Raw genomic sequence first — 15,377 nt, 5'->3', positions numbered from 1 at the left:
AACACTCTTGGCACTATGTGGAAGAATGCCAATGAGTTTTGAGCTTGTATTTTATGTTAAGCACTGGTGTTCACAGAGAGTTCTGTATTGGTAGTCATCGGGGCAGATTTGTCTGTCAAAAGAGCTATTCTGAAAAGCAGAGAAATAAATCAAACATTTAAACTTTCATTTTACTTAGGAGATACATTTGGCGATTCAGTCTATTTAGGGACCTTCCTTGTGTTATGTTGCAAGGGTTTTCCCCCCTGTTGTTTTGGGTTTTGTCCCCTGTTCCGGACGGGGCAGTGGTATGCCCTGGAAGTAAGGGGCGTGGTGAATAAATGGCCCTTTGGTTTCGCGCCAAAGGGTTAATGTACTCTGAGTCCCGTGTGTGTGATTGCTGTGACTGCTGCTATAGCTGGCGCCCAAGACCTAACAAATTGGCCACGAAGGTGGGATGAGCCACCTTCCCCATGCCTTGTTTTCCTGCCGCACTGCCTGCTGGGTGCGGCCTTTGGCGTTCCTGCGGTGTCCTGGGGGACCCCTGCCTGGAGTCTTCATGGTGGTTCCTAGCTGCCGGTGTCCCATGGCAGGGGCATGCGGCGGCTGTGTGTACTCTGTCTCTGAGCGGGTGCGCAGCTGACAGAGGGTGCGGCCCGTCTCGTTCCCCTGAGTGCAGCATGTTGTGGTCAGGTGCGGCGAGGAGAAGAGGTACGCTGCTGCCTGAGAGGCTATGAAGTGTGGTGGCTGTGCTGAAGATTGCCCCCTTGAGGCCCTGGACTGCCTGTGCCGAGTGGAGCGCTGGGGGAACTGTGATTGTCTCTTCGTGCAGACGAAGTGACGCGTGGTGCAGAGGACGCATTCAGCAGGGGAAATCCCCATCCATAAGGGATACAGGCTGGGGAATGTAGAGGCCCCCTCACATAGTGAAGAAAGAATAATTATTAAACAGGATAATTGCAGACAGAAGCAATCATTTGTTCTGCATACTGGTTCTGCATATACAAATATAGAACAATGAATGGGACTTTCTGTCATTGAGTATACCTTCGTTCGTGTGGAGCGCTTGGCCTGAGTTCCTGGTGTGTTTTCAGAAACAGTGCCGCCACGTCACCTTGACGGATCATGCCATTCATACCGGTGTTGGAACCCTTCATAATTGACAGACCACCTTCTGCCCAGGTGGCCAGGTGGAAAGACTGGGTTGAGAGACTGGAAATCTATTTCGCAGCTGTGGATTTGGACAACGATCGACGCCGTCCCATGCTTCTACATCTGGGAGGGGCGGCTATCCGCAAAATTAGCAAGTCACTCATAGAGGAAGGGCCTCCATTCATGTACTAGTCATTAAAAAAGGCCCTCACTGCCCATTTTGAGCGGTTAGCCAATCCTGATTATGAGAGGTTTCTTTTCCGACAAGCCAGACAGCTCCCGGAGGAGTCAGTGGACGCATTCTATGCAATACTCTGGGAGTCAGCAAGCACGTGTACCCTGCCTGACGCGGAGGACGAGATCCAGGCGCAATTTATCCAGGGCTGTTACTCTTTGAAGCTGCGGGAGAACATTTTATAGGTACCTGGCATGTCAATAACAAACATGCTCACTTTAGGACGATCTAAAGAGCTTTCTAAGGTTTGTGCAGCTCATATGGAGGCAGCCTTGCAGCGGCCAGTGAAAACTGAACCAGTGAGTGCAGTTACCTTGGCTAACCCAGACAGAAGATCATCACATCCAAAGCCGAACATAGTAGCTCGTGCTTGCTACATGTGTGGTGGGTCATACCCCCATCAGGGTCAGTGTCCTGCCCTAGGAAAGAGGTGTACAGCCTGTAACAAACATAATCATTTCAATGAAGCTTGTTGGTCAACGGCTCTGCAGAAGCCTGCCAGGAAGTGGGCGGTGCATGCTGCACAGACACGCATGTCCGACGAGGATTACATGAATGAGGATGACCTGGAAGAGGCAGTCCATGTGGTTAATGCCATGCAACCAGAAGGCTGTCCCTGGAAACACATCCCGAAATGCAACATACAGATGGGGGGCAAGCCTATGGTGGCTCTAATAGATACAGGGGTGTCTATTAACACCATGGCTCTCCAAATGCTTAAGGCGCTCCAACTTCAACCAGTAATGAATACCACCACCACTAAAGTGTTTGCTTTTGGATCATCCGCTCTCATTCCCCTCTCAGGGGTATTCTACATAGACATCCTGCATGATGCCCAGAAGGTTGGTTCCAAGATCTACGTCACGAAGACTGGTGCTGGTATACTGTTGAGTTGTCGGACTGCGGAGAAGTTGGGCCTTGTTTCCTTTGCATTCAGCATACATCAGGAGGGTGTTGAGGAGCTGGTGGCCGGATATTCCCAGCTGTTTACGGGAATTGGGTGGCTAAAAGGGAGGTTAATACACCTCCATATTGACAAATCTATTCAACTAGTTGCTCTGAAACATCGTCACGTCGTTTTCCATCTTCGTCCTAAGGTGGAGGAGGAACTGCGAAAGTTGGAGGTGGAGGATATCACTGAATGAGTCGAAGGACCCTGCCCCTGGGTGTCTCTCGTTGTAGTCACTCGGAAACCCAAGCAGCCTGGGGAGGTGAGGATTTGTGTGGATATGAGGTTACCCAATGCTGCCATCTGTCGCAAACGCCACCCATCCCAAACCATAGATGATATTGTGGTGGAAGTAAGTGGATCTCAGTGGTTTTCGAAGATGGACCTAAGAGCATGTTACCACCAGCTTCTGCTTGATCTCGAGTCTAGGGCCATCACCATGTTTTCCACCCATGTGGTGCTTAGGAGGTACAAACGCCTCAGCTTTGGGCTATCCAGTGCTGCAGATGTGTTTTCAGGGCATTATCAGGGGAGTAATGGTGGGGCTGGAGGGTGTCATCAATGTGAGTGATGATATCTTAGTGCATGCAACCACGGTGGAGGTACATCTTGTGAGACTCTGTGCACGTTTAGGAGTTTACAAGCCCATGCATCGTGAAAAGTGTGTTTTTCTACACTCATATTACATTTTTTGGATATCATTTCTCCGACAAAGGGGCTATGCTGGATCCTGAAAAAGTACATGACATTCAGATGGTGCCAGCCCCTACCTCTGTCACCAGTGTCTGCGGATTTCTGGGGATGGTTACATACTGTGGTAGATGTATTCAGAACGTAGCATGTCTTACTGCTCCCCTCAGAGAACTGAGGGGAGCAGTAAGACCACGGTTACGGACTATAAACCCCTGATACCCTAGTAAGACCATGGTTATGGACCATAAACCCCTGATACCCCTTTTCAACCGGTCCACTTCCCCTCCTAGGATAGAGAATGGATTTTGCAGTTACAGGAACACCAATTCACTTTACTGTATGGGCCAGGGTCCCAAAATCTGGCTGATTATTTATCACGGCATGCTAGGCCGGCCACAGTTCAGGAGAAAGTGGAGGCAGAAGATGTGGAGGACTATGTACGATTGGTGGTTGATAGGTCACGACCCCTACCGGTGTCGATACAAGAGTTTCGGGGTGCAGCCCAAGATGATGAATGTATTCAACTAGCCATCGCCGGTGTCTGTACCGGAAAATGGCAAAAGATGATCCGTGATCTGTCTAGGAGGACTGAGGACGCCCATAGTATACTGGTTGCGCTTCATCATGTTCGACAAGATCTATCTGTGTCTCCTGAGGGGTGTTTGCTCAGGGGTGTGCGATTGGTTGTTCCCAGGTAGTTGGGGTCTCGCATAGTAGACCTTGCCCATATGTCCCACCAAGGGGTGGTTAAACCAAGGCCAGATTGCGCTGCAAAGTGTGGTTTGTGGAGCTGGATCATCATGTGGAGCATGTGGTGCAGCACTGTCAACTTTGTCAGGCTGTGGGCCCCTTTGAGATGCCTGCACCTATCATTACAGAGCCAATTTCATCCAGTTTGTGGCACAGGGCTAGTGTTGATTTGGGCATTCTGCCTGATGGCAGACGCATGATGGTAGTCAATGATTATTTTTCTCCAGAGGTGGAGATACTGGACATGACCACGGCTGCACGTGTTAATCCTTGTTTTGAGAAAGTAATGGATACTCATGGCATCTTTCAGGAGCTCCACACTGATAACGGTGTGTCATTTTCCAGCCAGGAGTTTGCTGACTACCTGGCTCTTTATGGCATTGCACACCCGAAAATCACCACGTATTGGCTGCAGGATAATGGTGAGGCAGAGCGGTTCATGCGGACACTGAAAGTACTGAGAACTGCGGTGGACAAGTCGCATAACAATGATTGTGCTTTATATGCTTTCTTAAGGGAGTACCGGCTCACACCCCTTGCTACCACTCAAGTCCCCCCTAGTTCTTATGTGTGAACTGACACGTGGGAGATACTATCCCTCACTGTGATGTCCCCACTACCCTGTAGGAGCATGTGGGTGAGAGGTTGCGACGGCATGGGGCTGCCACTGACTGCATGTCACGAAGGAGACTTGCCTGTGCTTTGCCTCTTTGAGTGGGGGATCAGGTGCTGGTTCTCAATCGATGCCCAGGTGTGAAGTGTAAACTCCCTTTTGGGCTGATGCCTTGGACTGTGGTGAGGATCTGTGGAACTATGGTCACTGCCCAGAAAGGACAAGAGATGGTGACTCGAAACATTTCTTTTCTTTAAGCACTTCCACCAGGTGTCAGTCTCTGAGGAGGTTTGTGACCCCCCCCCCCCCCTTGCTGTTCCTGGCCCGGATGATGAGTACACTACTGAGGACCTAGTTTGCACTCGCGGGTCTGAGGGGTCTGAGTGTGTGACATCTCTAGGTAATCTCCAGTAGGAGGAGTTGGACAGTTTTTAGAGTCCATCTGGTAGGCAGGGGAGGAGTGACCTACCAGAGAATACTGGTCAAGATGTCTCTGACAAGGCTGTGGTGAGCGCTCCTTTGAAAGCTGGGGTTGAACGGTATGATCTCCGGCCTCGCCCCATGCCTTCAAGTAAGCTACGAGACTTTCTATTGTTATAAATGTGGATCTTGTGTACTAGTTGATGTCCGGCGAAGGGTAGTATCACTTGTGATCGGACTACATGAGGATTGGAACTATGAGGATGCTTGAGGTTGTTTTTTTTTTGTTTTGGGGTTTTTGTTATTCACAGGTGAGGGAGGAATGTTATGTTGTGAGGGATTCCTCCCCCTGTTGTTTTGGGTTTTGTCCCCTGCTCCGGACGGGGTATTGGTACGCCCTTAAAGGAAAGGGGCATGGTCAATAAATGGCCCTTTGGTTTCGCGCCAAAGGGTTAATGCACCGCACTCTGAGCCCTGTGTGTGATTGCTATCGCTGCCGTTAGTGCTGGCACCCAGGACCTAACACCTTGCCTCCTGATTTAAATACCTTTCTTCTTGTTCCGTCTGGGCTCATCCTTATACCATATGAAACTGGAAAATGTGTACTCTCTCTGTATTGCCTGCCATGCCCAAGAAGCTGAGAGCTGCGGCCTGCGTAGTGGGTTGGCAAAACGTGCTAATGACTGCGCAGGCGACAGCACTCAGTTTACTTTTTAAGCCGTACTAATTGTTATTCCCAACTTTCCCCATGCATCACAAGGTGGGGGGGGGGTCAGTGAGGCTTGATGTACCCCACTCCACCCTTTGAGAAACTGTGAAAGGGTGGGATGTGGACCGGCTCCCAAACTGTGATTGGCGTGCAGCCCTGAGTGTTACAGGGCTTAAGCTTGAACTGCCCAGGGCTCACTTTGCCTGCGACGCTGCCTGGGGTGGCCCATCTGCGTGGACCGGGGAAGTGTTACAGTGCTGGTGACATCTCAGACCTCAGGGCTGTGAAGTCATCAGCCCAGCAAACAGTAAATGATAGCACATCAGTGGCAGTGCACACATGCAAATGGTTTATAATAGTGGCTTGCCCCCGACCTGATTAGCACAAACATTTTTTATTTCATTTTCCCGAACTGACAGGGAAAATGTAAAGCAAAAAGGAAGCCAGAAAAAGCAGTGAGGGCGGAGCCCCAACGCTCTTCTTTAGGAGTCGCCTATACCTGCAGGTATCTCATTTCTTAGTCTGAGGTCTCAGGCCACCTCAGACACAACTACCATGGTGTTCAGGTACAGTGTTCATGGTTGTCCCATTCTGAGTCTTCAGAGTGTCTCAGATCCAGGCACAAGCGTATTTTGGAAGCAGTCTTTGGTGGTTCAGGCACATTTATCTTCTGGATGTCTCACTTCCTGGAACAATCCTCTGGAAGTCATACCTTCAGCCACAAGCACAGTTCTGTTTCACTTCCACTTTTCTGGGTAGGTCTCTCTAAGAGATATTGGGCTGTCTCAGTCATAATTATTAGGGTGACTCATGACTCAAACAGTCATGGGTTTCTCAGGCACATTCATCTCCTGGGTGTCTTAATCTAAGGAACTATACTCTGGGTAACTGAAATGCATATCTTTAACTGTATTGGCAAGGGAGATAGCCTGGTGGATCTATAAAAGATGTACTCAGCATCTTTTGCAATCTCATTTATCCCGTAGAAACCCCTTGACGCCACTGTGCTCAACCGTTCAGGCAAATTTAGGAGTTCGACTTCTGCCCCACCAATTGCAAAGTTCACGTGCCGCCACTGGTGGCCAGGTGTACAGTATTAGATCAGCAAGATTCAATTTCTTTGTAAAAATAGGTCTAATTTGTTTAATAGTCTCTATGATATCTGAGTATTGAAATTGCTGTTTGGGATCGTGCTGGCTGCCCTTCTTGCAAAAAAGCAGTCCTGTGCACACCGGGTGGAATATTTTCCATTCATATAAAATGTTTTTATTCCTATTGTCAGTAGGAGGTCCAGGAGACATGTCGGTGGAGTTTAGCCTCAGGTCAGGTGACTGGGCCCTTGGGCCAAGGGTGACTAAATGGATGTTTAGGGGTATTGTACTATTAAAAATATAATGTATTACTTTTTTGGATCTCATTCGACAATAGCTGGAGTTTTTATGAAGTGAAATATCATGTGGCCAAATATGCTATGGAGTCTTGATAGTTCCAGCATTCTCCTGAGTCTAAAAGTCCTAGTTTGGATAGTTTCTCCGGGGTCCGATAGATTTTATGTAGTAACTAATACTTGCATTGTGATAAAATGGGAGATATTTTGCTCTTGAGGGCAAATGTCTGGATCTTTTTCCAGGAATCATCATTTCTAGTAGTTGTAAAGGAGTTAGGAGTGCTTTCTATCCATTTAGATTGGATTTCAGAAGTAATTTTGTTATTGGTGTTAGAGGAATTTAAAGTTTTGAATATTGAAGACGCAGCAGGTGGTAATTTGGAGAGCTTAGATGGTCACACTTATGTGGGATAGGAATCCTCTTTATCGAAGATTTTAGTTTAAGAAAGTTATGGATTCTTCCCTCCTCTATCCCTCCATTACTCTTGTCAATACAGCTAACAAACTCACATATCCTCTGCTCAAATTAACTCATAATAATACTAAAACTGTACTAATTTCCCTATACTAATCCACCACTAATTCCTCTTGGGTTCCGGAGTAGCGTGCTACTCGCCAAAAAGCGCTTTGACGCCTCATCAGGGGTAGTAAGCGCTATATAAATACTATTACAATACAACACAATAAAATAGAATTCAATGTTGCTTAAGTTACGTGAGTTCTGTAATCCCGCAAACATTGTAGAAAAGGGTGATGACCGAAGGTCTTTGAGAAGAAGGGTCTTTTTAGAAGACCAAAGAGTCCATGAAGGGTTTGTGCCTTCGATTTTTATCTTGGGGTTGTTCCAAGGCCATAATATGAGTTTTGGATTATATTGTGAAGCATTTTGTCTACTGTTTTGAGAGAGAAGATGGAATCTCTAATGATACTGAATGAATGAGGTAGTGTGAGAATCTTCATGGATATTATATTAGTCAGTACAGTTTGGCTAATGATTTTTCAATATGTAGCCATAGTGGTGTGTCTGAGATCAGGGATCGATCCACCAGATGACCTGTTTGATTAGGAAGGCAAGTTGATATTTATAGAGATTGTGGAGGTTTTGTCTTCAACATTACTTATTTAGTTGTAGTTTTTTTTAGGGCAATTCTGCCCTTTTTCCCTGAAGAAAATTCAGAAAGTATGATGTCAATATTATTAAAGAAATTGTTGGATAGTTGCAAAGGTAACATGGCTATGATAAACTTGAAACAATATTTTAGTTACATAGCTTAGTTACAAACAATATTTTACAGATAAAAGTAATATATGAACTAAAACACAAAGATATTACAAATTATATTTTTACAACTATAGTATTGAAAATATTAACAACACCATTCTTTAAACTATATTACTCACCTAAAAAATATATATATATTCTTGTCAGCCATATTTGTGCATCACAATATTTTTGAATCACAATATTTGTTTCCGATATTTCTATATCTCGATATTTAAAACTCAATATTTTGTCCAAACATCCAGAAAAATGTGGAAAAGTAAATCTTGGGGTGGTGGGGGGTGTTGCACTGTCGGCTCTGCAAATAGAACTATACTCTGAACGTTTCTACTGCAAAAGTATGTGACTACAAATACAACCCTTGCTCCCCCCAACCCCTTACCTACACAGAAACACCTCTTGGCCTGAAGGAGTTGAGATCACAACCCTTACATCACATTATCCACCAAACTGCGGCCAGCTGGTAATGACTCCATGTTCTTACAAGTTCCCTGCTGCGGTGCTTAGGCAAGCCACTATAGCCGGGGCCACTAGAATTATGCAATAGTGTGGCTGCAGCGTTTTTCACATAAATATGGTTTTGCCACATTAGCCACATAATCCATCACCTGCTGCATAATCTACAGATTATAATTAAAAAAATGTTTTTAGCTCAAACGGTTCATTAGTTATTAAAAACGCAGAGACACGTGTTGCCGCACAGTGAAAGGCCCCATGTAAAGAATGACTGGTCACCTTTCTGTTAGTTGTTTCTATGTTTGGATGCTAAACTGGTACTAATTAAGTGCACCCTGGGCCAGACAGTTTCACTAAATGTACAAATGGCAAAATAATGAAGCGATACTATCCGAATATGTGCCGCATTGCGTCGTATAATTTGCCGCTTACTTTTGTCAGTTTTGCAGCATAATTTGGCCCGTTGCTGCTGCATAATTCTATTGACCCTGGCTATAGCTGTCCGTTATCCCGTAGTTTCTAAACAGAAAGCACCTGTTGTGCTCTTACAGCACCCCTCACGGCTGCCCGTCTACTAACATGTCCTGTTCCTGGTCGTTCAATAGAGCACTCAGTTTCTTTCTTTTTTTTTTTTTTTTTTTTTTAATGCTAAGAAAAAAAAGGCTTTTACACATCTCTTTTCACGCCTTCCACCGCAGAGGGTATTGGCAAAAGGAGAAGCGCAGAGGCGCTTTACAGTCTCGCTTACAAGTGTGACTACTGGAGTGAAGCTGTGGGGGAGGTGTCACGTCATCGCGTTTCACGCTCAGCGGAAATCTGGGGTGGGAGAGATAAAGGTGCTGTTATCTCCCTTTACTGTGCTTGAATTTGTCGGGAGTCGCAGTTTCTTGTTACCGTGGTAATATTTAGAGATTGCCACCAGTGGCGTAACGAAACTGAAAGCCCACACCCCCTGCACAAGACATGGAGCACCCCCCCTCCAAACTCACTCAGGGCAGGTGCTGGGGTGAGGGGGCCCCTGGAGCTGGCCCCCTCCACTTGCACCGCGGGGGCTGCGGGGGTCTTTATTACGCCCCTGACTGCCCCACATCTTAGCCCTTGAGTACCTAACAGTACGCTTGTGCCAGTTTTCGGGATGATAAAAGGCTGAGCTGGACGATAATATTCAGACCTATGAACGTCCGACTGCACACAGTACCCTCCAGCAGGCACTTCAGCCCAGGTGTAGCCGAAGCTATCTCTGCTTACTCTGGTGCACTGCCTAGGCACTGTCCCCGCTTTGCGGTGCCTGGTGACGGTTTAATAGAGTAACCCGAACAGAAACTAAACAAAGCTTTACGGCGCTTTCTACTTTATTTACTTTTTATTCTTCATAGGCCACGTGAGCAAGAACGGTTCTTTCAAGGGCTGTGGGTAGGACAAGGTGAGCCCTGTGACGTCATCAAGTCCCAGAAGGGTATGTGAGGTCATTTAAGCTATTCCAGACATTTCAGTAGATTGAATTCCGTGCCCCCTGGACCATTTTACTGGCGGCATGCAGGTTAAACAGAGATCTCTAAAGTAGGTGCATAGTAAGGACATCTTACTAGGATCTAAAAAAAAAGCGACCTGTAGTTTACACAGTAATCTCTGCATCTGGCGCGTGAACCCACTAAGCTATCTTAAAAAACGTATTAAGCCTTTTGACCATCTCCTCACCTTGTGTGTTTCACCCGTTGTGCTATCTTACCAGCTGCTGACATTATGATTTCTCCACAGCCCAGCGAGTCAGCCTGCTGTCTCTGGAGAGGATGGGGTGCGCGCTCTCTGGCCCCGGTGTGGCTCCTGACAAGACCGTCCCTGAAGGGCAGAATTCAAAGGCCGACTCTGAAGTTGTGCCAGATGGTGTGTGCCGAAGCAGGCCGCACCCGGAAGCGCCGCCCATCTCTGGTGCTCAGAGGGCGCTGATTGAGAGCTCCTGGAAGGTCCTGCACGAGGATATCGCCAGAGTGGGCATCATCATGTTTATCAGGTAAAACTGCTGGTTTCGTGGAGGGAGGTTCTTTGGCAGGCGCCTCCACAGAAGTGTCTTGGGGCTCTTGGAGCAAAATCCATAGTAGATTGATACACCCGGCCTGGCGGTCCCCTGTGACAATATCGAAGATGAAGAGTAGCTTCATTCGGGCTAGAGGACCTTATTGGTTCTCCGTATACTTAAGATGGTTGATTTATGACCTTTAAAGCACATTTTATTCCTTTATTCCACAGTATTCAAAAGATAGCTCTTAAACTTGGAAGAAATGAAAGAAGGGTGAAATGTTATGTGCTGTGGTTTTAAGCTCAAAGCATTGATTCTTTTGAAAAAGGCTGCAAATGCCGGAGTGGCATTGTTGTTACAAGAGCTCATGGGCGGAAGCAGTGAGCGTAAGGGCTACCTGAAGTTTTTCTTTACCGTCATAAGACAGTCTTTTCTCTTATCCCCTATTAAATGTCTGCCACATATCTTTATCGCTGTTGCTCATGGGAGCAACATGACAAGCCAATACGAAGCACAACTGTGGTTTCTTGGATTCATGAGATGTTTCGTTTAATGTGTGTGTAGTGTCTATGTGTGCCCTATGTGGAGAGTGATACTGGGTGCTTCAGGTTTGCTGGCTCTATATGTATTGATGCAGGAGCTTTATAGGCTTGTTTTTGCAAGAGGACATAGCAGTGTCTGTGGAGATGGTACCCTGAACAAGGTTTCACCTGGTTGTTGTAGTGCTTTATATTCTGACATTTTGGAAATCAGCTCCTGTGACTTTAGAGACTTAACTCCCCTGAATTGCAGTAGCAAGAGGGAACTAGAATGGTGAATAGGTACAAATCATTTAATAAAGTGCGAACCCCGCCCCCTTAACAAAGAACATCAGGACAGATACTCGACATTATGGCTGGGGGGACTACTTTGAAATCTATGAAAATTAAGGAGAGGTGGTCACAGTTAGACAAACCTCACTCCTCAAATTGGAAGGAAGTTGATGCAGTCATATTAGCCCCTTTGAAACTATCACATCTGATTCAGGAATCTATTTAGTGATAAGAACAGACACTTTTACACCGGGTCTTATCTGAACAGACAGGGGAAACCCGCTTGAGATCTCTGCCAGTGTCAGAAAAGATCATTTTTGTTTGGGCAGAACAGATTGTATGTTCTCTGACAGTAATTTATATCAAAGGAGCGTAAAATGTAGTTGCAGACAGACTCAGCAGGAGGCTTCCATCCCCTCAGGCATGTTGCTTAAATCCTTTAGTGATAGTACACAAGGGGAGAGTATAAGGGAGCGGGAGAAGACACCCATCGTACTCGACTCCCCAAACACAATACTAAGTCACAAAAGAGAGTACAGGGTTTTTTGAATTACAAATGGGTTGATAGTGTGCTAATTGCGTCACTATACCAATCCTAAATCTCGACTAGAGATAAAACGAGGGGTGGTTGGTTTAAGGTCTGTGGAGGGGGATTTCCTTTACGGACTAGGTGGTCTCACACACATGATTAAAAGAAATGGGAGACCAGTGTGAGAATAATGACGCAGTAGGAGAAAAACGTGGGAAGGGATGGAAGGGCCTACCTTAGCCAAGGGAATACCTGGGGAGGACCTATGATAAAATACAAATACAATGTTTTTCTCCTACTGCGATTTAAACTGCAGCGCGCTATAAGCATCTGCAACAGGGATCCAACGCCCTGAAGAATGCCCAGAGACCCTCCATAGCTCAATCACAAGGGCAGAAACATGTCGGCTAGATAGGTGACCTTGTGAGTCATTATTCTCACACTGGTCTCCCATTTCTTTTAATCACACCACACAGAACCTTCTATTAAAATCACCCTGGTACCTGTGTAGGTGTTTTTATTCCCATAGCTTAGCTGGATCCCTACTTTCCAGAAATCAAACTAATTTACGCACTCCCTCCTGTTCCTTTAACAGCAAGGTTGAGTCCGCCCAGGTGGTACTGTCCTACCTGGGTGGGGCTAGGTGGTCATATGATGAAGCATGACACTATATAGTGTGTGAGACCACCTAGTCCGTAAAGGAAATCCCCCTCCACAGACCTTAAACCAACCACCCCTCGTTTTATCTCTTGTCGAGATTTAGGATTGGTATAGTTGACGCAATTAGCACACTATCAACCCATTTGTAATTCAAAAAACCCCGTACTCTCTTTTGTGACTTACTAAATCCTTTAGTGATCATCAAATTTGTCAGAGGTTGGGTTTTCCCAAGTTGGGTCATTTTGTATTGAAGGAGAACCCCCTTTATTCCAAGTTGGTATAAAGATTCAAAGTGGAGGGGGCTCGGGCAATGGATGTGATATCTTGCCAGTGGCCTCAAGTTCTGTTATATTGATTTACTTCTCGTCTCCTGATTTCAAAAGTATTGATGGGATTCAAGAGAGAAAATGGGGTGATAATGGTGGTGCCTATTTGGCCTGATAGTCTTGGTTCCCTCTTATTCATGCGATGGGGAGGAGTCGGTAATGATGACTTCAATTCTCTGCCTTTGCTAATTTGTCCTGTGTTATGCTAGAGGGTGTTCACCAAATCACATCTGACGGCTTGGAAGTTGAGAGGTTAGAGCTTGAGGAGAACGGGATTACAAGGCAATTGGCCTTGCACTGCAGTCTTCAATGAGACCAGTGTAGTCGAATTTCAAGAAATAAAGAAGTGACACAACTCTTATGGCAATGCAGTATATTTATCCAATACAATAAGGCCGGGAGTATAGCACAGTTCTTTAACTGAAACCACACTCAGTTCAGTTCTTACAAACAGCATCTTTTATACTCTTGGTCTGCAATTGAAGTTCCACATCACTTATCACATTCCCAATTAGAACAATAGAGCAACTCTCTGATTTCTTTATTCATTTTAGCAAAAGCAATAATTCTCTAAAATGCATCTGACTACTTGTCACTAAAATGCAGCTGTGGCATAGATAATATACATATACATCCCCTAACGAGCACAGTGTCTTTTGATCTCACCTTTAGAGATCTAGCTGTGCATCCCCCCTACGCTATTTCCATGTCCTGAAGTTTTATGGCCTGTCCTCCTCCCTCTACCAACCTTGACTTACACAAACATCTTGTGTCTCCCCTTCAGATCTGCCATGATTTACACCTCCTCCTAACACTGGTATCAGAAAGTGGCTCAGGCTTTCATGTGTGTGACCTTCTAAATTATCTGTAGTACGCGAGGACCGGCTGTAATTGCTCTGCTCTGCACCTGGCCTCTCTCTTCATTTTCCTTCCTGTCTTTGCATTCCAGTCTAACATCGTGCCCAGTTTGAGGCCTGTACTTGTCTCTCACAATATACACTTCTGCACGTTTTCCTTCTAAGCCAGGTGTTGGCCAGAGTGGGCCTTCTTTCTTATTCGTGAGGCCGAATACATTCCCCTCTCTAGTTGAATTTTCAACTACTCGCTCACCTGTCCTGTCCAATGTACCTATCTTAGCGTATGCATTCTGCTTCTCCTTCCACACTTTACTAACTAATCTGATAGTAAACATCCCTCCCAACTTCTGACTACTGGATTTTCAACATCCTACAATAATCTGAACCAAACAATACATCAAGAGCAGCACCACAAGTATTGCAAGAAGTCCTTTAAGCAATTTTGGCAACCAGGACGGCATCCACAAGAACAACCCTGGAAACCACTCATCGGGGACACTCCCTTCCTCCACCATTCTCTTCTGCAGAATATGCAAAGTCTGTATTGACTCTGTTATTGTTCCATTGTCCGCATCGTTAGCTGGCATGTGTGTGCAGCAGGCCTTACCAATCATGACACAAACCCCTCCTTCCATAGATGTCATCAAGTCTGACATACTTATTTTGCATAAGCATTACTCGCAATGCCTGCAACTTTTCTTTGACTACATTGAAACCATCTTCCGTGGCATTGATGGCTTTCATCATTTCCCATTGTGTTATTTGCAATCAAAGAGCAGTGACTTCCGCCTGGATGAATGGGAGGATGCTTCCAAAAACAACTGGGCATCATTGAACAACCGATACTCCTGCAGAATTTCTGCCCAAGTTGCAGTGCCAAAATACTCGGAAGCTCTTCTCCTCAAATGACGATGTAACAAGGTAATTGGACGACTCATGGGATGGTCGTGTAGCTTCGAAATATCCACTCCTGGAATCACTAAGAAGGGGTTGTGCACAGTATATCAAGAACAGAGACCTCTCCATCCTGCAGGAAGTCGCATGTATAGCCATTCTCCACACTGCCAATATGAGTGCATCAGACTGGAGGAGCCCACATTATACCATGTGGTGATGCAATTGATGTTCTTTCCTACTGAGACCGCTCCGTTTCCCCTGAAACATAAAGAAAAGACAATGGGTGTTCGCACCACTCGAAGAGTTGAAGGTGCTTCTATCCATGTTAGGCTCTGTATATTCTCATCCCATATAGCCTGACAGTTCTGTTGTGTGTTAGTGTTGTTTTTACTCCTTCTCCATAAGAAGAGAGCTCTGCATGCAAATGTTGCGCCATGGTGCCATTGACCATGGATGTATACTGAGCCATTTACCTTGAGATATGGCCTCTCCTGACAATCATTGGGCCTAGGTGTGGCTGAATAGTCCTTGCAAAAAAGAGTAGGTCATTATACCCCTAGGAATCCCTGCTCTAATATTCTAGCCTTCCACCTATTCCCCTTGTACCTTAGAACTCCTGTCCCTGCCATTGCCTCTAGCTTCACTTCTATTTGT

The 15,377-nt window shown here is 45.9% G+C and overlaps 1 protein-coding gene across 1 annotated transcript in view; it reads left to right on the top strand.

Moving 5' to 3' along the window:
- The window catches only part of LOC138259296 (cytoglobin-1-like), a 253,926-nt gene that overhangs the window by 23,712 nt on the left and 214,837 nt on the right, over window positions 1-15,377 (top strand). The window contains exon 3 of the mRNA XM_069206917.1: window positions 10,384-10,636. Coding sequence (XP_069063018.1) covers window positions 10,416-10,636 — 221 coding nt within the window. The 5' untranslated portion in view covers window positions 10,384-10,415. The remainder of the gene's footprint in view (window positions 1-10,383; window positions 10,637-15,377) is intronic.

This window comes from Pleurodeles waltl, chromosome 9, assembly GCF_031143425.1.
Source record: "Pleurodeles waltl isolate 20211129_DDA chromosome 9, aPleWal1.hap1.20221129, whole genome shotgun sequence".
Lineage (NCBI taxonomy): Eukaryota > Metazoa > Chordata > Amphibia > Caudata > Salamandridae > Pleurodeles > Pleurodeles waltl.
The sequence above is the reverse complement of the archived record's forward strand: the minus strand, read 5'-3'. Positions and strand labels throughout refer to the sequence as shown.